The following is a 23,493-nucleotide window of genomic DNA, read 5'->3' on the forward strand; positions in this document are numbered from 1 at the left end:
ATTTAAGAGGAAGTTAATCCTACTTAGAGGAAAAAAAAACAAACTTCAAGATTATATATATTCTCTGGCAAACCTCCTCTAGCTTTTAAAAGCACATTAAATACAAAAAACTTGAGATATATGTAAAGATTTCCTTAAGTGAGCCATCTTCCACCAAATGTGAAAGGTGTACCATCCATTAATCACTTGGTTTTGGTTCCTCGTGGTAACAAAAAGCCACAGAAGGCTTGTTTCAAAAAAACTCTTCCAATTACTTATCACTGTTAAATCAACCAGGACATAACAGCCAGCTTTGTCCAACATCAAGAACTGGATATAAGCTTCCTAATGTTCTTATACTAGAAGAATTAATTAGAAGGCCCTATACAAAATATAGTTGCAGTAAAGATACTAAGATTAATAGGTTTCATAGTGGCTTTGCACTAATATTGGTGCAGCCAAAGCACAAACCACAGTAGTTGGACCTATTTAAAAGTTGCATCCTACAGAGTGTAAAACACACAAAAAAAAAATCTCACTTAATAGAAAAAATTATCTCAAAGAGAACTTTAAAAGAAGCTTAGATAGAGGGAGGGCTAGGGGCCAGGTTAACTCACATCAGAAATGGACTATCACTCTGGTTTGTATTGCAAGAACAGGTTTTTGCCCAAAGTTTTAGGCAGAACAGTAGTTGGAGATTGATACATGTCAAATGCATCTTTCTCAATAAACATCTGCTCATATGTTACACTGAGTAACTCAGCGAAACACAAAACAAAACAATTACTAGAATTAAAGAAATTCAGCCTCTGTAGATATAAATCCTAGATTTAAAAAAGCACAATTGACTCAATTTTATTTACAAAGCTTCATTTCAGATTCTCAAACTTACAAGCCTGACTTCAAAGCCATGCATGAGGGTGCCTGAGCTAACTTGATGTGACAACTCCAGAACGATCCAGCAGTGCCATCCTTCTCAGGTATCGACCTCCCGGCAGCACGGATCCATATGGCAACCCACAGGGACGCTTCCACTGAAGGGCAGAGTCTCAAGGCAACAGATCAGCTTCCTCCTCCAGCTGGCCAAGTTTTGTACAGTGCTTCCTTAGAATAAAAGTTCTAATCTACTTCATATCACCTCCCCCACAATTTTGGAAAGAGAAGGCATTGCCTCAATGGCTGACCCATCCCTACCACCAACCCCTAAGACTTTCATGCTGGTAGATAGAGAGGTCCACTCTACGTTCTGCACATGACCAGTCTCACCACATTAATTTAAATGTGGAAGTCTGCACTGGCAAACGCCCCAGAAAAAAAAAAAACTATGGACTCAGCTCAGAAAGAATTTATTTGTGCTCCAATAAAAATACTTTTAAGACAACCGACATGAACAGATCAAACAGTATTTTAACATATTCACCTGCAGGGAATAAGCACTTGTGGCTTTACCATTGCGCAAGTGCATTAGATTACACATACACATACATACATATATACAATTACACATGTATAGATGTATTTTAAGATCATGACATTTTGAAGAAGCCATCTATCTTTCATCATAACAGATTTACGTTCACAGTTTGTGGCCTGGTCCTTGGAAAAAATTCTGAAATAAGACAGCCAAGCGTGCACTTTCATGAGGTAAAACAAGGCAGCAGGACAAGCTCCTCCATATAGAAAGGCAGCAGCCCTGTTTCCCCCCACCCTATTAATCCAATGTCAACTTTAGCTTTCATATCATCCTGCAAACCAATGCAAGCTGCTGAAAATGTTGGCAAAGCATCCCAGCAAGGAGCATACAGCTTTCCACTGAGACAAGAAGGAGGTCCTACAAGCAACAGAGTTGGGTGTTCCTGCTCCATTCCATGGCACCATTGACAGTCCTTGTAGCACTACAGTGAATCAGACTCGGGGCTGACACAGCCAAAAAGTGATACTATGGAAAGGTTCCCCTTTCAGTTCCATCACCTCACCACTCAGGCACAAGCTCTTGTGTTAGGGATAAGCTTAGAAATAGGTGATCTAGGCCAGGACCAGCACAGCACAGGGAAGCAAGGGAAGCTTTCCCTTGCTGTAAAACCTCAATGAGGGGAAAAAACCCAAAAACCTTAACAAAAACCACAAAAAAAAACCCAAACAAAACCCAACCAAAAAAACTCCACAAAACAAAACACACAGAAACCCCAAGTCTCCTGCTGCCAGGCTTGCTATTTCTTACAGAGGACTTCCAACTCCTTTGAAAAGTGAGGTTTGGACTTTTCAGGAGCGACAGACTAGATCGGGCTTCAGTGGATCCAAGAGGCTGAAATGTATCCCAACTCACAGCATTTTTTAAGTCTGAAAAACAATCTTTCCTCCAAAGCCGCAGGAAGAGTTTAAATAAACATTTATTCCTAAGAGCCTTCAACTTTGGTTAACCAGATACTCTCCAGCCAGTTGACTCATGGCTTGATTTCCTCTGTCCTGCAACAGCCTTCAAATTCCACCTTTTCCTCTTTACTCAACTACCCCTCCTCATATATCCTTAAGATCTCAGTCAGAGCTATAACTTTCAAAGCCTATTAAGAAAGAGTTACTAGTACAGCTGTATGCATCAGTCCCACTAAAAGTGTTACCGCACCATATTACTTTTCAAGCTTCTTAGAGTTCCAGTCTATGTTCCTCATGTTAGAGCTTGTACTAGCATTTAATTATCTGGTGACTATTTCCAAGCTTTAAGAAAAGCATTCAAGCCAGTTTCTCTTAATTCAGAGCCTAGTTAGAGTTTGTTTTAAATTCATGCTGACATGCTGTCTCCTCCCTAGGATAAACACATAGCTTCACAGCCCTATCATCCCAAGAACAAGGAGAGCTTGCTTGCTTCATAAAAACTTCCTTATGCAGCCTTTGAGTCAGCACCCCTGCTTTTAACTGCATCACATGCTCTTCTAGTTGTTGCTGATGTTGCTTAGGTAGCAGGTGTCCTGAATTGTACAGTCTTCCCATTCCTGCATATGCACACACACACCACCTCCTGAACTTTATCCCTGTTCTGCTCACTCACTACCCTTTTTCAGTCCAGCAGCCCAGATTAAAAAGCCCACTCAACTAATAAAACTACTCAGCTCTCAAAAAGCATGGTAAATTTTACAGAATCTTTACACAAGCTGCCCAGTTAATGCTTCCAACATAGCCTCTTAACCTGGATGGGATGGGCTGAGCTGGACCAGGGTAAAAATGTTCAGACTAAGTTCATTGTAGCTGCTTGTTTGAGTTACATGAACATAACCAGTACCACCCACCCTCCACCCATACCACCATAAAATAGTCAGCTCACCACAATGGCAGGAGCCTCCAACATAGAAGTCAGAAGAAAATGGAGGGAAGGAACAAAAAGTAAATCCAGGCTCAAAAGCATTCATGCAATAGTAGCACAGTGGTACTCAATGATATTCTGCTAATTTCTACTCCAAGAGACAGTTCCTCCTTAGATGATTTATCCACACCAGTTAGATGATTATGAGCCCTGAAGGTCAAAAGCAGTAGTTTTATTACTAACAGACAAGTGGGCCTGTCTAAGACAGCCTGGAGAAATTCAGAACATTGTACTAGTGACGTTCTGTAAACTTACATAATCACTTCCTTCTTATTTTGGGGACACGTGAAATGTTTCATTATGGATACTGCTGATGAGTCTTGTGACCCAATTTAAAACCAATCTTGATAAAACCTAAGATTTGCAGGATTCTGTCTTAAGATGGAGTTTTAAATTTAAATTTTAAATTCAGCTCCAAAAACTTGGTGTTTGCTGTTCGTTGTAACAAGTTAACATCACAAGCTTAAAGAAGACATCAAAAAGTTTACTATCTATAATATTTATTCTGTTCTACAGGTACAGAGACTCAAGGAGAGAAAAGTTAGCTGTTCCTGTCCCACTGAACAAGCTTACAGAAGTTACAATTATCTGCTGACAGGCTAAAATTTGTGGCTTATTCTCACTAGTGAGGCAGAAAAATTGTCGTATCACAGAAAGGGAAGCAACTTCAAAACAGTCAGTCCCCAAGACACACAAGCCCTAGATCTAGTAACATGCCCAGAGTACACAGAAATTCTGTAGCACTGGCGGAAAGCGAGTAGGAGAGACTGAGGGAGTAGTCACTGCTGACAGCAATGGAAAAGATTTAACAGATTTTATTCAGTAAGAAAATTTGAGACACCCACTCAAGCCTCATCTTCTAGAAACAAGCAATGATGGGTGGACAACAGCAGTTTTTGTTAATTTTATTCATTACTGTTTACAGCATGCATGTGCCAGGATAGCACACCCAATTCAGAAATAAAGTTTACTTCCTATACATGGCATTCTACCAACATCTACTCAAAAAAAAAAAAAAAACAGTTAAATCACACAAGTGTTGATTTTAAGAATATCCAGGTCAAATGTAGAGTATTTGAGGCTGAAGTGAAGCTTCCCACTATGCTTTCACCATCCAAAGTTTCTTCATGCCGGCAAAACTACCAGTAATATCATATCTAATGACTGTATAATCATATACAGTAATATCACTGAATACTAAGTAAGTTTGCTGATGACACAAAATTGGGAGGAGCTGTCTACAGTCTTGAAGGCAGAGAGGCCCTGCAGAGGGTTCTGGACAGATTGGAGAACTGGGCAATAATGAACCAACATGGGCAAGTGCCAGGATTTTGCACCTGGAATACAGCAACACTGGTTGTACATACAGACTGGGGGACAAGATGTTGGAAAGCAGCTCTGCTGAGAAGGATCTAGGGGTTCTGGTCAACGGCAAGTTGAACACGAGCCAAGAGTGTGCCCTGGCAGCTGAGAGGGCAACTGTGTCCTGGGTGCATCAAGCACAGCATCACTAGCCAGCTGAGGGAGGTGATTGTCCTGCTCTGCTCTGCACTGGTGCAGCCTCACCTGGAACACTGTGTGCAGTTCTGGGCAACACAGCATAAAAAAAAAGATAAAGCCACTGGAGTGTCCAGAGGCAGCTACAAAGTTAGTGAAGGGTTTGGAGGGGGAGCTGTATGAGGAGTAGCTAAAGTTACTTGGTTTATTCAGCCTGGACGAGACTGAGCTGAGAACTCATGGCAGCTACAGCTGCTTCTCTCTGCTGACCAGTGATAGAACCCAAGGGATTTGCAGAAAGATATGACCAGAGAGGTTTAGGTTGGACACTAGGAAAAGCACTGGAACAGGCTTCCCAAGGAGGTATCATGGCCCCAAGCCTGACTGTTCAAGAAGAGACTGGATAATGGCCTCAGACACATGGTGTGAACTGTTAGGTTGTCATATGCAGGGACAGGAGTTGGACTCGATGATCCTTGTGGGTCCCCTCCAACTCAGGACATTCTATGTTTATATTTGCATTATAAAACATAGTTGGGGTAGAACACAATAATAAGCAGTTATAGTATATAACTGTGTGTGCAGAGTAATCCTCATACAGAAATACCTCCAGATCCTCTGCACAGACAGATTAGAAGTTTCACACTAATCAAACAGCTAATTAGTATTGTATATTTGGTGGAAACACTGAAGACATAACCAGAGTCATAGGTAGTTACAGTGCTAGATGCTGTAACAAGCACGAAAGTAGGTCTCAGTTTTAAAAACAAAACCAGGCTTGGCATTTCTAAACAAAATCAAAACATTCTTCAAAATGCCTCATGCTCAAGTGCTTCATATATATTGTGATTTACATGACAGGATTATGCTGCAAGAATGCAAAATTCATATAACATCACTTTGTTTTCAGCTCCACAGCCACTTCTGTCAGAGATCTGAGAGAACAGAAGGGGTGAGAAGACTGACAGCAGCAGAGAGCTTTGTGCCTTGACACCTTGCCCTGTAACAGACAAGCTTGGGGGGAAGGGGAGGGAAGAAGGAGGGGGAAATAACGTACTCAAGTTGGGAATATCTTACTTGAATAGCCTGTCGTCCTTGCTGAGCATCTGCCAGGAGCTGAATGGTGAGAGTCCTGGAATCCTGGAGGGCATCTTGGAGGTAGATAAAGCTGTGACCCACATGTCGTCCCATGGTACATTCCCGACATATGGGGACAGAACACGTATCACAGTAGAAATGCAGTACCTAGAAGAAAACAAAACTGTATCACTATTTAATAAAGAATTAAAGAGAAATAGCGCCATGATGAAAAAAAATCCAACAACTCAACTACAAAGGAGATGGCTAGAGGCAGTAGCAATAGGCAAAGACTTCACAATAGTTTCTCCACAGAGGAAGGGCTATCCCCTCCCGGTAAGCTCCGAATCATACTCTAACAGCTAGATGGAAGTATCATTGTTTTCTTTGCAATACAATACTAGGAAGAGTGTCCACATCAGCTCCTCTTAAGAGCGGAAACCATCTGCCAACACTTGGAGATTGGAGATGTCATCTATGGCAAGATTCAGGTGAAGACTTTTCCTGCATACACAAACACCACATTCTCTGAAGCGGGTCATTTAATAATCACTGCACTGGAGACCTGGAGCACCAGCACACCCACCCCAGAAGGGGAAAACAAATTATGCATGCTGAAAAACAACCCTCTGTGTTTTCAAAATATGCAAATCCCTTATGTTCAGCACAGTGACAATATTCGGCAAGACTCCCTTTTCTGCCACTCTCAACAGCAAAGCCAAAAACTTTTGCTACGACATAGTGTTTCTATGCTAGTGATACAAGACTGGAACATCAGAATAAACAGAGAATTCAAATGCTACAGTGAACTGTGGGTAACCACTAAAACCCCTTTCTATTCACAAAGCACTTCAAAACCCTACATTCAAATCACAATGAAAGTCTTACACAAGATGTTAGCCTAGGAAGTGGGATCCATTCATCAGCCACAACTGTTCCCATTCCACCCAGTAGGGGGAAGCAGCACACAGAAATAGCATCTTTCATCCAAGTAGAGGCAAGCAGAAATCAGGTTGGGGGCTTTTTTCTTTTCTAAGATGCAAGTGAAGGAGTACCACACTTCAACACAAGAAAGTTCTGTATTCAAAATCTTGCTCATAACTACATTATTTGTTAAGAGTGCAAAATCTAGATTATCATGGGGAAGAGTCCAAAATGCACTGTACAATGGCAAACAAGGTTTCATACTACAATTTTCCCATCACCAGTGATTTGAAATCTACCTCACAGAAAGGAGCAAGAGTGGAAAAGAGATTGGACAAGTATTTGATACAACTGTCTTCTCACAGCTGTCATCCAGCCCTCCAGATTCCAACTAACAGTTCATGATATGGTGCGTAACATCTCCCTTTCCCTTCTCCTTCAAAAGGAAGGGGAAGGACAGGACAGGTGATTCCCTCAGATCGCCTGTGCTGCATAAAGTGACATTTTAAGCTCCTGTAAGTGCAACAGCTGAAGCAGTATACGGATTAATTTCTCAAAGGGGTATGTGTTTTTGTGCACACATGTCAGATTTTACTAAAACATTTTTTAAAAAAAAAAAGTTCTGTTTCACTGCAGGGAAACTGGAATAGACGTTTTGCTTTTGTTCAAATACTAAACTTTCCAACAGTGTCTCAGATACTCAGTCTTTTGTAAAGATGTAAAAAGCTGCCTTGGTTCTGAAATGCATTATTCAAATGAAATCATCTTCTTTCAACTAGAGTGCTTCTTGTCTTTACGCTGTGCTTGTCTAAATCTGTATCAATGTTCACTTGCTCATGCAGTTCTGTAACTCTGATGTTGAAATTACAGGGAATGTTTATTACATGTTGCTGAACGACTTCACTTAAGCAACTGAAAAGTTGAGAGAGAATGAAAACCAAGACAGGGTATCAAGTTAAGTCATATGAATCCGATATACTTTAAAAACATACAGCAGGGATTTGGGGCCTCAATCACACACAGCAGCTGAAAGGAAAATGGTGACCATATGAACAGAAGTCCAGAAGCAAGTAAAATCTGTTATTAGCCCTCCAAAATAGCCAACACCAGAAGCAAAAGCTTGGTAAACCACCACAAATCAGTCCTGTCACCCAGGCACTCCTGCTGCAAGGTAACATCACCCAATAGTGAAGAGTCACCCAGCTGTTCAAACCAAAGAGAAACTGAATTTAAGCTGTTCAATTGCCTCTCGTCACCCACCAAAATGTCACGTAAAGCATCACTCCCAAATTTATAATGGAGACAAAAGCCACAATCTCACTTCAGAAATATGCAGATTACATAGGACATAGCAGGGGAAAAGCCTTTTGGGTAAACACCACAAAGACATGATAAAACCTCATCTATTTCTTAGTAAACAAAATGGTGGAAACAAAGATTTAAAGTCTGAGAGCAAAAGTGTTTACAGGCATGAGCAAAGAAGAAATAGACAGTGACAGACAACAGTTACCTTAAATACACACATGAGAAAGCACAAATGTATAAATGCTACTGCTCTCAGTGTGGAAGGGAGCTGGAAGAACCTGCCAGCTTCAGGATACACTAGGAACCTTCCAGAAACTGCTTTCTGGACACAAAGGCTTCAACAGTAACCCCAACCTGGCAGAGGAACAAGAAGGGCAATTCTCCTCTGGTGGTTGGTCTCACATATTGGCCATCAGGAGCACCCAACAGTACATCCGCTTGACCACAAGCAGGAGGACCACACTCCCAGAGAATTAAGCTGCAAAGTACCCAGCTGTGCAGGGTGCAAGAGTCAGGGGGGAATTGTGCCAGCTGGGCTAAGGAAGCTGGGAGCACAGCTTCCATCTTGCCTGTGCTCGCAACCACAGCCAGGCATTTATTGTTATGCTCAAGCCTGCTCACATCCCAGTCCCTAGGTCATGGCCACAAAGGTCACATACTGCTAGATTAAGTTTCCATGCCTGTTTCTAAATAGAAGGAGGAAGGGGGGAAAAAAGGGGGGGTGGGGGGGAAGCAAACCCCCCTTTTTCCTACCCTCCCCCAACAAACAAGCCCCTGCAAACAGCTCATACCAACAATATATTGTCCTATTGAAGTAGGATGATAGAAAAGCATGTTCTCAATTCAGATTTGATGCACTTGTAGTGTACCTAAAAGGTGGGCAGAGCCTTGCCTTCTTCCAATCTCAGCAAAGTGAGAAGGGCACCCCAAATTTCAGTTGCACTGTCAATACAGTGACATACTGCTCCTCCTGTGCTCATTACATGACAAATGATAAGATCCTTGAAATGTGGATAAGCAGAGGTAGTGGTAAGGAAGAATAACATTAAGTTTTCCATTAAGAAGATCAGTTTGTGATACTAAACTTAAAAAATCCTAACCAAAACAAACAAAAAAAAACCCACATCACACACACACACCATACAAAACAACAGCAAAAAACCCCCTCCACAGTACTCAAGAGGAAAGTCCTAAAACGTCCCCCCCTCCACCTTAAGAGATGACAAAGTCAAAGATCCAGCAAGCTGTAAATTAACTATTGTCCCATTAATTTTGCTTTTCCATTGAGTTTTTTATAAGCAAAACATTCAAACATGTTTCTTCCAAACTACACAAATGTTCTTGTAGACAACAAAAGTGAGAAGTAGAAAGATTTGTCCTTTCAAAGGAATTCAGAATTATGTAAATTGCATTTCAATGATTTTTTTTCTGTAGTAATTATTAAGTAATTAATTATGTTAACTGGTGCCTTTCCAACATCCATTTTGGTAACTTCCTAGTAAAGGAAAAAAATATTGATAAGCAAGTTAAAAGAAAAAAATATCTACTAAAGAACTGCATCACTACATTAATTAGTATCTTAGAATTTCCATCAAAATTAAATGAAGAAGTCAGAATTCAAGACGGGAATAGTTTCAGAGATAGTGAAAAGTGATTTATTTTAAAATAAATCAGCTATGGGTTGATTATTTCCCAAACAGGAAATATTTCCTGAATTGGTGGCATACAATTTTAGACACAAAACAATAAAGAGAGCCTACTTCAATTTAAACAGAATCAGTGAACCATATTACAGGGCTATTCATCTTTTACGGCCACAGCAGCCCAAGAAATACAACAGCAAGGCCATAAATGTGATTGCTTCAGGAAAGGCTGTACAGTGCACCGTAAAAAACATTTTACAACAGCAGGAATTCCTGGGTGTCGCTCTCCCCATTTTTTGGTCCATCTGCTTTCAAAGGGGGCAGGGGGATGGGTGGAGATGTTGTTAAACGTCCCCCGGGACTGCACAGCAATCAATCATCATCTGATGAATGGCCACTAAAGTTAAACCCTGACCCCACTCCACAATTCCCACACCAACCCTCCTCTCCTTACTGCTGACCAGCTTCCAGCGTGCCCCCCCACCCCCCTTCCAGCCCTCACCAAAATTTCCCAAATACCAAGCCCAGACAAAAGCAATGGAATGTAGTAGGCACCATGACAGAGGAAAATTCAGCAGAGACAGCAGTTGAGGCAGCTTATCCTTAACCTGTGTTTATATAAATGTTCCTTCAGCAATACTCACAGTGCCCTTCTCCTCCCAGCTTGCAAACACTTGATTTCTCTCATTTCAGAGCACATTTAAGAGCACATATGCACACAATCGTCAATACAGCATGTGGAACCTAACCATGTTTAAGAATTTGTTTTCTGTCATGACATTTTAGTGTCTTGCAATGATTTTATTCAAGCCTACAGCATTAAGAATTTGTACAAGGTAGCAACACAAAGTCACATTATTTTAAAATATAAATCTGATGCTCTAAAAGCTACCCTATAATCCTAACCAACACAACCTTAACCAACAACAATAAATTAAAATAAAATCTACAGACAAAACAGTAGCCTCATTTGTAAGTTAACCTAGCTTGCGTTTATGACCAAAAAACCCAACCATAGTCAGTCTAAATTTTTCCATTACTAAAGGTGTTTTATTATCTAGTTCCCTTGACAGTAACTCAAACACCAGTGGCTTTGTTAGGTAGTGTGTAAAGCTTAGATGACTATGAACTTTAATATAAACTAATTTTCCAATGAATTTTGGTCCTCCTGCCTCAGTACTGTGCTTGTTTTTGTTCCCCAGCATCTCAGAACTGGAGAAAAAACTGCTTGCCTATGTCGTGCATGCAATTTTTTATTTTTATTTATTTAAATTTTAGCAGCACATAAATACACCACCCAGGATGACTGGCCCATAGTTTGCTGCAGATAATTGTTGCAAGTGTAAGTAGAAAGTAGTCATATTTTTACTCTGTAGGAAGCTGGTCCTTCGTTTCCTTTTTAATAGCAATCTGTGACAATTACCTTGCTTCACACCACAGAGTATTAGGAACCTTATCATCTGCATTTATATAATTTAAATGCAAAATATAATGACTGAACATGTGAGCAAACCATGTGATACACATCAGAACTATAGGCTATTTCCTAGTATACCTGAAACATTTCACTTGCAGAGATAAACTAATGTTTCTGTATATCACATAATGATCAAATTACTCTTGGAATCTGTACTTTGACTTAATGCTCAGGTGTAGAAGAGACTGGCTTAACACCAGTTTTTCCCACTGCATCCAGAGAAATGGTACAGCAACTCCAGAAAGTCTTCACAGCAGACAAAAAAGATCATTCTCAAATTCAGGTCAATATTCTAATGAAAAAAGTTTCTGCAAGAATATGGTCACCTTGAAGCATCACAGCCCATACTACATAGGTCACGCAGTATGCACAGGAAACTGCACCAGTTGGGATTAGTGAAACCAGTTTGCTATTTATTGCCTTCCTTTTTTGCCATCTGGATGAACAGAGACAGGTTTTGGTCCATTTATAAGTTTATCAAGTGCAAGAGGATCATTCAGCTGTTCTGTTAAATTCAGCTTGATTTTCCTACCCCACATGGAATAATAAAAGCCCAGCTAACAGATGACTTTAAGACTCATGCAAGTTTGCCTGTAGGAAATAAAGCTGTAATTCCACATACATTTTCCCAGCACTTTTCCCACATGCTCCAGTGGGTTCTGTTCCTTGCTGCAGCTTCTCAGCCACACAGGTATCTCTGAGCCCACCACATGAAGGGAAAGGAAGCTCACTTACAAAACCCCAGATCTAACCAGCATTGCTCCCAGTATGAATGACACAGCACAAGGCTGTTATGTCACTCTACAATTAAACTGATAGACACTCTGCAAGAGAGCCCTACATCTCCTGCCTTCCTCCTTTCTGTCCCCCCACTTCACTGCTCCTTCAGTCTCCGTGGAGAGATCTGGGGATCTTTATGAACAGCAGAAAAATAATTTCAGAAAATAGTTTATTCAATGAGCTGACCCTGGGATCAGAAAAGCAGTAGGGCCAGGACCCGATGACAACTATCTGTTAAATATCAGTCGAGCCCCAGTGCTAAGGTACATGGTTCAGTTCTGGTACTTGGCCAACCTCACGGCTCAAAATCACTGTAAATCCTCTCATTGATAACATTCATCTCAAATTGAGTGAACAGTATCTACCTGGAGTTGAGTCTGATAAGCTAAACAGGCTGTTAAACAAGACTATCATACTCTTAAAATTCTTTATATTTACCATCTTCAATCCTGCTGTGATGCCATGAAACCAGTAAAAACAGCTGCATATTTTAGAGAATGGTGACATGAACAAGCTGAGTCAGTCAAATAATATAGGCTAAAGGCAAAGTTTTTTCTGGAAGACACATAGTTCCATTAATTAAGTTTAGAAAACCCAGTGACTATTAAAAGCCAGCTAGGAGTGAAGCAGAGACCATTTAAATTGTCACAAACAGCATCTGCAAATTCAAAAGGACTGGGATTAGAAGTGACAATCAAGATCCACTTCACTCTGAAGGCCAGATCATCACTGTAAGTGTGACAACAGGCTGCAAACTGGGGCTAGGAGACAGGAATTCACACCTTTGACAAAGCTGCTTTAAGCATCTGCTGGCTCCAAATTCTTTCTAAATTCAGATAAGCAAAGCTTAATATTCATACTGAAGTGGCACAGGTACAATTATCCTATCATTTAATTACTGTATAACATTAAAAGAAAATTGGGGGATGTAGATTTAAAGAAAACGTGCATTTGTGTTTTAAAATAAAAGCCACAGCCTCTGCTTCAGCACTAAAGCAAGTAAAGTAGCCAGTCGATGGAAAGACGCAATAGTATCAGTAGCTCATAGATTGCTTAGCCAGTGATAAATCAGCTCTTTTACAAAATTCACTAGGGGAGACCAGCTTGTGCTTCAACATGCAACTCATTAGCTGTTTAAATGCAGCTTCTGTGCCAAATCTACATTACACGAGTAGCAGCAGGGTGGTCTTGGCACAGGGGACAGTGGGTGGATCTAAATATTCAACAGTTCAAGCAGCAAGCTAACAGCCTGCTGAGGAAGCAGACATTGGAGTGGGACAGGACCCAGTTGCACTTTCATGCCCATCTGTCCAAGTCACTGCTTTAAGGCCCTGCAAATCCCCCACTGAGCCTCCTTAACTCTCCAGCTCTCTGAAAAGCTACAGTGTCTTGTAGTTCTCAGCCAAAGCTTGGCCATGATTTCAGTGATGCTGTAAATCGTAATGGGTTGATGACTGCTTTGCTATTGCACACAGCATTTTGTTTCTTAGAGATAACCATGCTTCAACATGTCTATGAACTCCTGATGTAACACATTTTCCCTTTTCCAGCACAGCTCAGCATTAGAGCTTTCTAAATTTCCCCTTCTACACACAGAAAGGGCCAGAACAGGAGTCAGTCACTCAAGGCTCCTGCATCCCGCTCTGTGACTAACATCAGTGTAGGCCTCACCTCCCAAAATCCACATTCCCCAACTCCACCAGTGTTCCTGCACCACTGCAGAGAACAGACTGCCATTCTGGTCCTTGGCAACTGTTGACCTTCACACAGAAAGGTGACAGCAAGGATGCTATTATCTGCCTTGCAAGTAGATAACTATCACATGTTTTTGTTTCTTAATATACTGGAAACAAACCTTACTCCTTATGGTTTGATGGGAGGAGTGGGAAGAGGAACAAACCCTAAAGTTCCCAGATTTCACTCAAGGACCATCTAGTGCTCATGCCAAAGAGAAGCCAATTGTGAGAAATCTTCAGCTGATGAGTTGTGTGGAATTTGCCAGAGCAGTTTCCTGATCTCAGCATAAACAGGTCTTTTGTAGGATTAATTTTCTTATATAGCTGTTCTGTAGTAAAACCACCACTACCTAAGAAAGTTTACTTTAGTGCAACAGATTCCCATAAATGTTTGTAGAGGACTTCTCTAGGGTTTCAGAAAGCCTATCAGGCTAGACATCTTAAATTCATAATGCTCAGTTGTTAGGGGAAAAAAATAGTATGAGGAGGAAGAGAAACTGTGGCTTTACCTATTTTAACTTAATAGGTTGTACTTGATAGGTTCTACTTTAGTTTTTGGTTTTGCATGGGGTTGTTGATTTTTTTGTAGGTATGTTTGGTGTTTTCTTTGTTAGCTTGTTTGGGTTTTTGTTTTGTGTTCTCCCCTTCTTTGGTTTTCAGTAGTACTAGAAATACTGGTTCAGAAAAAATGTTCTTTAGAACATGAGTTTGCACACATTCTTTCACATAGTGTGGATGCTTTAATTATATCATCTAGAACTTATTTGTTACAAGCAAAAAAAGATTTCAAGTGCATATTTGGAAACCCCAAGTTTAATCACCATAGGAATTTAACCTCCAAGTCAAACCACAGTAGCTAGAAAATACTAGAAAACTAACCAACTATGAATTCTGAGCTCACTTTACAGCTTTACTGTCTAGTTGTTTCCCCTTACTTGTGTGGCCCTTACTGCTAATAATATGGGGAAGAGCACAAGAACCCAGAGTCAAAACAAGTAGTACAGAACAACACTTTAAAGCCATTTTTATATGGAAGTAACATTATTATAAATAGAATTATGAGGTAGCTCAATGTCTTATTTCTATCTTAAAACATTCTGTGATGTTTCTTTGTACTAATTATTTGTTTAAAATAATTTTAATAGTATTTGTTTAAAATTGTTTTAATAACATTACATCATTTCTACAGAAAGAAAAAAGCATCTAACTTTTTTTAAAAAAGGAAGATTTGTGTTGGGATGAAGGAAGAACTAGATCAACTTTTAGACTAACAAATCTCAAAGCCCTTCTAACAAAGGGGGCTATTAACATCTAGCAAAATGAAGCAATTCAAATTTCTAACACCACCACTGCTAGACACTGGTGATTCCAGTTTGTGTAGTAGTCTGGTAGGCAAATCACTCCACATAGTTGTAAAAGACACTGTCCCTGACCTGTCCCCATCTGTCTTGCCACCCCCAACCCTCTTCCCAAAATCAGTTTTTCAGAGATGTACGAAGTATTATGCAAGCTAATATCACTACAACAATAGCAATTACTGAAGGGATTAGGCTGCTTGCAATGACTCCTTGTGGTAAAACTTAGACTCTTGCATATAATAAAAAATTAAGTACCTCTATAAGCTTAAATTTAGAAACAGAACCAGTGATCCTACAGCCATTTAACCTGCGTACAGTTAAAACAAGGAACAGTAATATAAATTTGTGCATCGGGGCATAAAATGTTCACCTGGGATATTATAGGAAAGAATTCCTCCTTCGTGGGAAACCACCCAGTTGGCCAAGGGTGTGAGGCAGACAGGGGACATAGAAGAAAGTGTCATCCTTGTTTCCTCTCCCCCCACCACCTCAGCATCAGGCAGCAGCTACTAACTGCAGCCTGGATGTCTGATGGGAACAGCCCAGCTCTGCTGTTCCTCCCACTTCTGCCTTGCACCTCTTGTGTCCTCAGAGGAAAGCTGTAACAAGAACAGCCATAGTACTGAACCCCCACAGCAGGAGCTGTTAATTTTTTTTCCCCTTCTTTAATTGTGAAACAACCCATGCCTATTAAACAAGCCCAGTTACCACCAGTGCCATATGCACATCAAACTCTGGTCAAAGTGAAAGTTACCAACTATAGCCTTTTATTAGGAAGCACAGGCAAGATTGTTGTCTGGGAAAACTGACATAAACCCATTCCAAGTGTTTTATACGGCAATGTTTTTTGTTACTGCTTACGTGGAACAGGTTTTGTGGAAAGCACAAATGCAGCACCACTCTGTTCTTTGCCTTCCCTGCTCCTCTTGCCTTACTGTCTCCCAAACACTATTTCTGCAACAACTAGGTACCCACATACAGAATATATTCCTTAAATAATAAGGCCTTAGAAGGAACTTCTCTTCACTGAAACCCCCAAATGGCTAACAAGAACATTTAGAAGGTATCCTTAAAAAAAAAAAAAAAAAAAAACAAAACCACACACACAAACATTCAAGTTCTCTCTCTGTACCATCATCCTCCCAAATGCTCACACACTAAAAATATGCAAGTGTAAAACTTTTACTAGCTTAAGTACACATGTTCCAGAGCAGGAAGAAAAATTACAACATGTTGAGGTTTCAGTTGGGATTCCTCATAAATGAAGAATCTTAATTAAGCAAAAACAAATTTGCGTTGCATTGAAAGAAAAAATTGTTTGCTCCAGACCCAGGCAACAACTCCTAAAAGCATATTTTATGTATACTATATCAGGGTTTCTCAGCTAACACCATCAAATTGTACCTTGCATGTCAAAAATAATCATTACCTGCTCCCAGCACAAGAGTTGGCACATATACTGAGTATCTTATTCAGAAAAACAATGTTGTCCCTGAGGATCAAAGCTTTGCTTCTTTTAGTAAAGTACCAGATTAAATTAGTCAGATTAATAGGCTTGTTACAATTCTGCTTAATGTTAAGGAGAATTGTACAGTCACATTTTATGAAAGACTCCTCATGAAAGTGTTAGCCTATGGGTGCTAGTGCACTATTACTTCCAATTGAACTCTAGTATTTAATGTTTGTTTTGGAAGACCTGGCTGTCTCAACAGCCACGGGGTATTTCAATAATCATACAACAAACATTACTGCAGGTTACTCTTTAATCCCTTGCAAATGAATGAGTAAATTCTTATCTATCACAATGACACAGCTTTGCAGTTGCTGCCAAAAAAGGTACTGTAAATCATAGAAACATCCAAGAACACAGATTGTTTTCTACAGGGAATCAGAAGTGTTTTCTATAGTGACAGAGAAAAAAATTAGAGGTATTTTTATTATTTCTATCTGAAGATTTAAGACAAGTCCTGATCAACAATTTAAGCATGTCTCCATATATCACCAGCTGTTTGTCTCTTTAGCAACAAAACAGTAGCAAGACCTCATGCGTTTCAGAACACTAGATTAATCACTTACCTGCCTCACACTAATTTCCAAATGTGTGAAATACAGGTACAAGCAAGTTTAAAGCCTATCTTTCCACACACACCCACCTCACAAAGTAATCTCTATTTTAAACACTGCCCCATCCCCCTCTCCCAATACATTCTGCCTTTCTGTCATGGATTTAACTGCTACACAGTGTCCTACTCTAATAGCCATTTTCCTTATGGAAGGAAAGGTTTGAAGATTGCTTTATTTTGAATTCAGGAGAAGTGGGAAGAGATAAGCATTCAGGGAAGTGAAAACTAAAGGAGAACAGAATTACTATTGCTTCAAACTGCAGGGCAGATTTAAGGTGCTTACAGACAATGATTAAGAAACACTAATAATTGCACTTTGTCATTGTGCCATAGACACCATTATTGAGCAGCAGGTTCAGTTTTGGAAGAGTGAGGACAATCTTCCACCCCAGTCAAGGTTTAAGTTATGATTTATATACACGCTGCATTTTTAACCCATTCCATGGGGCTCCTTGGGTCCAAGTATATAGTGTATGTGTTCATACATCCATCAAATAAGTTCTGTTGCAGAGCATTATCATTTTGGTCTAACCAAACTATAGTGGTTTGGTGCCACCCTCTTATGGTTCAGTGAAGTATTTTGAGGACCTTTCAAGGATTTTAAAGCATTTTGAATCTTTAGATAATGTTTAGATATTTGAACTGCTGAGTGAAAGCACATGTCTTCCATTCCACATAACACTAGCTTTAGGTTGCTTCTGTATTCTACAGGCAAGTTAGCCTTACCCTAAACTTTAACTGTAGCCTTGTTTGAGCTTCAGATCAGGATAAACGCAAACCCAGGCAGCTTGTTCCATCATCAGCAAAGAGAAGAAACACTACCCAGGCTGAACTACATAGAGATGAAGAGCCAGATTTGACTCACTTTAATAAAGGAAGAAGGGAGAAGGGAATGGCTGAGAAGGTTAAACCCTTGCCCAGTTCTTGAAGAGAAAAATACGCACTAGCCTTACTACAAATGAAGGCATTTTGTAATAAAATTCATGCTGTTTTGTTATGTACAACACATATATAAGATACCATTATTACAGTGAAAGCATGTGAAAGTGCACCATGGACTTCTATATCAGAAATATGCTATTTCTAACAAGCACTGTCAAGGAGTCTGACTGCAGTTAAGGTACATCAATTCACTAAAAGTGTGGGTTTACACAAGGTATCATTCCACTTCCCCACACCCTGGGAAGGAAGAAGCAGGCAGGCAAGACAAAAATTTAATATATCTGAGCAATCAGCAGGAAGTTTTTATGAAGACTCTTGTACACAGAAGTCTTGCATGTTATGCTATGATCATTAATTTTTTATGTATTGCCAAACTAGTCCTACATGTCCCCTGCCTGCTACGAAAAGAGTCTGAGGGGGTCATAGATTAGATTTATCCTCTTTAAAACAGACTTTCTGCAATCCAAGCAGAAAAGAACAAAACACGCTTAACCAGATTTGAGCACAGGACAATTAACCTATTGAGCCAAGTTTGCTTGATCCAAAAGCACTTCAAGGAAGCTACCTGCCTGCCTTAAGAATATTCTTCTATGTAGTGTTTTCTAGCACATGAAATCTGGAAAACAATATGATGATTTAAAAAAAAAAAAGTAGGACAGGCTTTTGGATAGTGTCATCAAGCAGTTCTTCCAGCAACCGTGTGCACAGTGCTAAGCAAATTATAAGGTTAATTTATTCTACGACAAATGACTTACTGGGACAGTGTAATGGGTGCATGTGATCAAGAGTAAGAGAGAATTAAAACTACAATACAGGTAATACCACAAGGATTTCAGGAAAGGCTGCTTCTCTACCTTTGTCCTGTACCAAAAGGTTAACTTGCTGCACCCCACACACCATTTTTGCTACAAGAGCCACACACAGGCACATCCATCCCTCTGGTCCCTTACTGCCAAGACAGACCTACTGCATGGGGAACATCGCTTCCTGTAACTCTGCTTTCAAGTAATAACCAGATCCACTGATTCACTTAAGATTTAATGAGATTACAGCTTGAGGTGATTTGACTGGAGACCATAAAAGTTTTAGGAGCCCATCTGCTCTGCAAAACTAACCTCTCACACACATGCTGTATGAGCTGACCTTTGAGAGCTGCAGAGCAGTTTAGGCGGGAATAAAGTCCTGGCTGGTACTTGTGATGGGCAGACAGACCAGACAAAACTAGAGATTTGCACTTTCAGGCAAAGAGGAGTTTCCATATGCAACAGTACTCAATGGGGATCTTTCTAAACAATCAGCAGTCTTTCCATTAGGAAAAGATGAGCCACCTTAGGGTGCCTTCCCCACCATTATCACACCATTAATAGCAAATTCAAACTCTACTGGCAATGGCTGCAAGATTACAGTTTTTGTGAAAACCTAAAGAATATTTGCCTTGTATGTACACCAAAAATTCATGACAAGGTACTCCTAGGGAAGTGTCACAGTGCTTTTAAAAACACAAAAAGGAGCTTCTTAATCACACTAAAAGGCTAAGTCACAACTGCTTTCCATCTCACTTTACACTTCTATTCCCCTACCAATAACAGGCACATGCATTTTTAAGAATCAACTGGTTATTTTTCTGACATTTCCCAGTATCAGATGAAACATGGACTTTTCCCCCTGCAATAACAAAAAATACCGTTTTGGAGAGAGGGAGGGCAGAAGGGGAAAAGAGCTACTGGTTTTACTCCAATGCTTTTTACAGACCTGTAAAAAAAAAAAGCAGCATTTCAGCAAGATTACCATTAAAATACTTTAAGTCTAGATGTAAACACTAGACAAATATTCACATTTTGTTATTCCTAACCTGACCTTACTAGCTGTAGTAGAGTCTGTCTCACAGGACAGCTGTATTTTGTAGTATTAAAAAAAATGATGCTGTTATTTTTCCTTCCCCTTTGTAGGCCGAGATGTTTTGTTGTTTTGTTCTCACTTCAGTAACAGGCCTCAATATGCAAGTTACATCTGGAAACAGACAAAAGCCAACTGCCCAGCAGTATTGGAAAATTAAAACATTGGGTCAGACTCAAACGGACTAGGAAGCCAAAGGTCAAAGCAGCATTAAATCATTAGTTTCCCAGCTGCCACCAAGGCATGGAGTTGACCTTTGATTTTGTAAAGAAGTGGTCCAAGCAATTTTCTGGTGGCAATATGGGCAATCTGGCACAGTGGAATATTATCCTTGAAATGGGTAGGTGGGAGGGAAGGAGGAGTTTGAGATCTTGCAGGCAAAGATTAAACTAACTCTTTAATCTCTTCAGACCAAATTTGCACTGTGAAGCTGTAAATGCAAATAATGAATATGAAATTACCAAACTTTAAAGCAAAGACACTCAAGAATTTGGCTCATTCAAGTAGCTTTTATTCATCTAGCAGAGAAGCAAGTAGTTTAAGAACATAATGAATGCACTTTAGAGAATACTAGAATATGGTGTTTCTTTCCTGTAACGATTTAAGTTCTCAGAAATTACAGCTGAAAGCAGTTTACTTAGTTGTGTATTTTTTAAAACAATACATTCGAGATCACGCTTCTTCAGACTGAGAAGGACCAGAACACCACATTAGTCTGTGTCCCCATCAACAACTTTTTTTTTAAAAAAAGTATATATATATATATATATTTAAACATAGCTGAAGCAGCAAAGACAAAGCAAAGGCCAGTTTCTCATTTTGTCATTCTCTAGCTGCCACAACCTTTAATTGCATGTGCTACTGCCCTCTGGTAATAGTTCCTGACTGGTCCCTATAAACGGCCCTGCTGAATGGACATGTTGTACGTGCCAAGTTCTAGTCTGGTTGCTTCCAAGTTCCTAGAAAGGGATTGGTTTTACTGCTACTTGGCAAAGGGCAGCACAGGTATCAAAGGGCTTTCCCACACAACCAAGGTACATTTGAAGACTATGTTTGATCCTCCATTAGCAGCTGAGCACATGCACACACATGCAAAAACAGTTTGCATACTGTCAGCTGTTAAAAGACTTCTATGTGTATTTAAGACATTTCTTTGTGTATTTTTTTAAAGCCATTTCAAGTAATTTCCTTAGTCGAAAAGCACCAAGCAGCCCACCTTATTGTAAGGACCACAAAAATAAATTAAAAGCTAGTGCTTTCCTTTGTGTTTCAAAGAACAGCAAGTTGTCCAAACAGAACACTGAGTTCCCTCCCCACCTCATGTCCCAGTGGTTCAAGGATTAGTCACTTATCAGCTCTTGACACGAGAAACTAAGTCACAGCAGTGACTTTAGGCATGGACCTGAAAGTTACATATCCACAAGCCCTAACAGGGGGTGGGGGAAGTAGTATTTTTAGAAAACTGCAATTAGGTATTAATGACTTGAGTAAAAATACACCCCCTCTGCTGCTAACTACCCAGATGTGCTGCATTTTTTTAAAAATACAATCAGTATTTTTACTGGCCAGGTGAAAAGCATACTACCCTTAACAAATACCTTGGTGAATAATGATGGGCAGAATAACCTCTTCTCCCACACCCTTTCTTTCTAGGAAAGGTTCAAGATCACACAGCCAACATAAACATAACACATTCTGAGCACAGATTGTTACATACAGGTCACAGAGTTTACCACAGGAAGCACAACTCCTCTCTCCAAAAAACTTAATGTTATAATGCTCAAATCAGTGGAAGAATATTAGTCTGCTTTAATAACAAATACTACCAAAACAGAACACTGTTAAGACCACACTGGTAATTTCTTAGAGGAAATTACTTCAAAGTTCATCCTGTTGGCAAATTAAGATATACAGATGGGCAGCTGATCTTAATCCCTTCTGCAGGTACCCAGTTCAGGTAGCATTGAAGGAGCTAAACAAAACACCAGAAGCCATTAAAGAGACTTGGAAGGCAAGTACTTCCTCATCACAACCTTTCAGAGGAAAAACAAACTAATAAAAAAACAAACACACACAACAAAAAAAATATCCCACCAAAACAACAAGTCCCCCTCCAAGCACAACTGATTTTTCTTTGGTTAGCATCCTGGCTTACTCACATGAGCATAAGCTCAAATTCACTAGAGACACCATGGAAGTGTCACCCTCACTTTCTGCAGCCCACATGTGCCCACTGTTTCCTATATACAGTCTAGATTACACTACTGCAAATTTCCCTTCAAGAGAGAAAGACTAAAGCTTGCATCAGGTCTGAAAGCTACAACTTGAATTAACTCTTACAGTTCTTGCCACACTACCTTCCATGGTCCCAAGAGGGATGTAAGATGTGCAAAGCTCAAAAGAGGCCTTGCAAAAATAGCTAATCCTCACATTTCTAGTTTAAAGACTTGTTCTCATATAAACAGGCCAGTCATCAAGTTACATTGTTTCAGACTGGACAATAAAGTTATTCTGGAATTAGGGACTACACTGACACAGCTTCTGCCACAAATTTATGAAATCCAGCTACTTGGAGGCTCTCTTTCCTGAAAAGATAGTTCTGTTTATTGCTTGAGCTAGAAATAAGACAAGATTATACCCTAGAGCCCCTTAGGGGTTCAGGTTTACTGCCTGGACCATAACCAGCAGCCAGATGCTGGACCAGCACTTACAGGTAGTCATTTGCTCTGAAACAGAACATGGCATGGGAGTGCAGCAAGATGAGAATCATCCAGGTGACTGACAAGCCCTGATCCTGCCCCAGCCTTATTCTGGCTGCCATGTGAAACTGAAAAATAGATTTTCCTAGTATAAGCAGAAAAGGTTTTCCATTAGATTTTGATTCTCATATCTATAACTGGACTAAAGAAAAGAAACCAAAAATTTGAAACATTTCACAAGAAACTCTGAGAGTCACTGATGTAATGATTTCTGCAAGCACCCAGTCTCAATGATGAAAACAATCATATGCATGCCCACACATCTTAAGTTTCAGAAATAAGGCAATAGGCCATTTTTTTGATTGAGTAGGGTAATAATTGCCAATACAGTCCATCACAGTAACACATGAAAAGACTAGTGTTATGCAACTATCCCCCCTCCACACCCCAACTGAAGGGGCCCATTTGAAAATCACCTAATGACAGTAAGGGCCTTCTACAAGAAGGTTCAGGAGAAAGACCTTTGGGAGTTAGTTAAACCAGGGGTGACCAAGGAGGCCCCCTTCTATGACTGCTTGTTCTTCCTCATCTTTTCTACTGTGCCTCTTATCACTAGACCCAGATGCTAGGAGGGGGCTGGTAGAGAGCACAACAGCCAGCAGCAGAAACCAGGGACAATAGCCTGGATGTTCGGGTGTG

The 23,493-nt window shown here is 40.1% G+C and overlaps 1 protein-coding gene across 1 annotated transcript in view; it reads right to left on the minus strand.

Annotated features, from left to right (window-relative positions):
* Positions 1-23,493, minus strand: part of TRIM71 (tripartite motif containing 71) — a 64,657-nt gene that overhangs the window by 16,710 nt on the left and 24,454 nt on the right. Inside the window, exon 2 of the mRNA XM_065051617.1 lies at positions 5,912-6,079. Within this exon, the coding sequence (XP_064907689.1) occupies positions 5,912-6,079 (168 nt within the window). The remainder of the gene's footprint in view (positions 1-5,911; positions 6,080-23,493) is intronic.

This window comes from Columba livia, chromosome 2 (genome assembly GCF_036013475.1).
Source record: "Columba livia isolate bColLiv1 breed racing homer chromosome 2, bColLiv1.pat.W.v2, whole genome shotgun sequence".
NCBI classification, from domain to species: Eukaryota; Metazoa; Chordata; class Aves; order Columbiformes; family Columbidae; genus Columba; species Columba livia.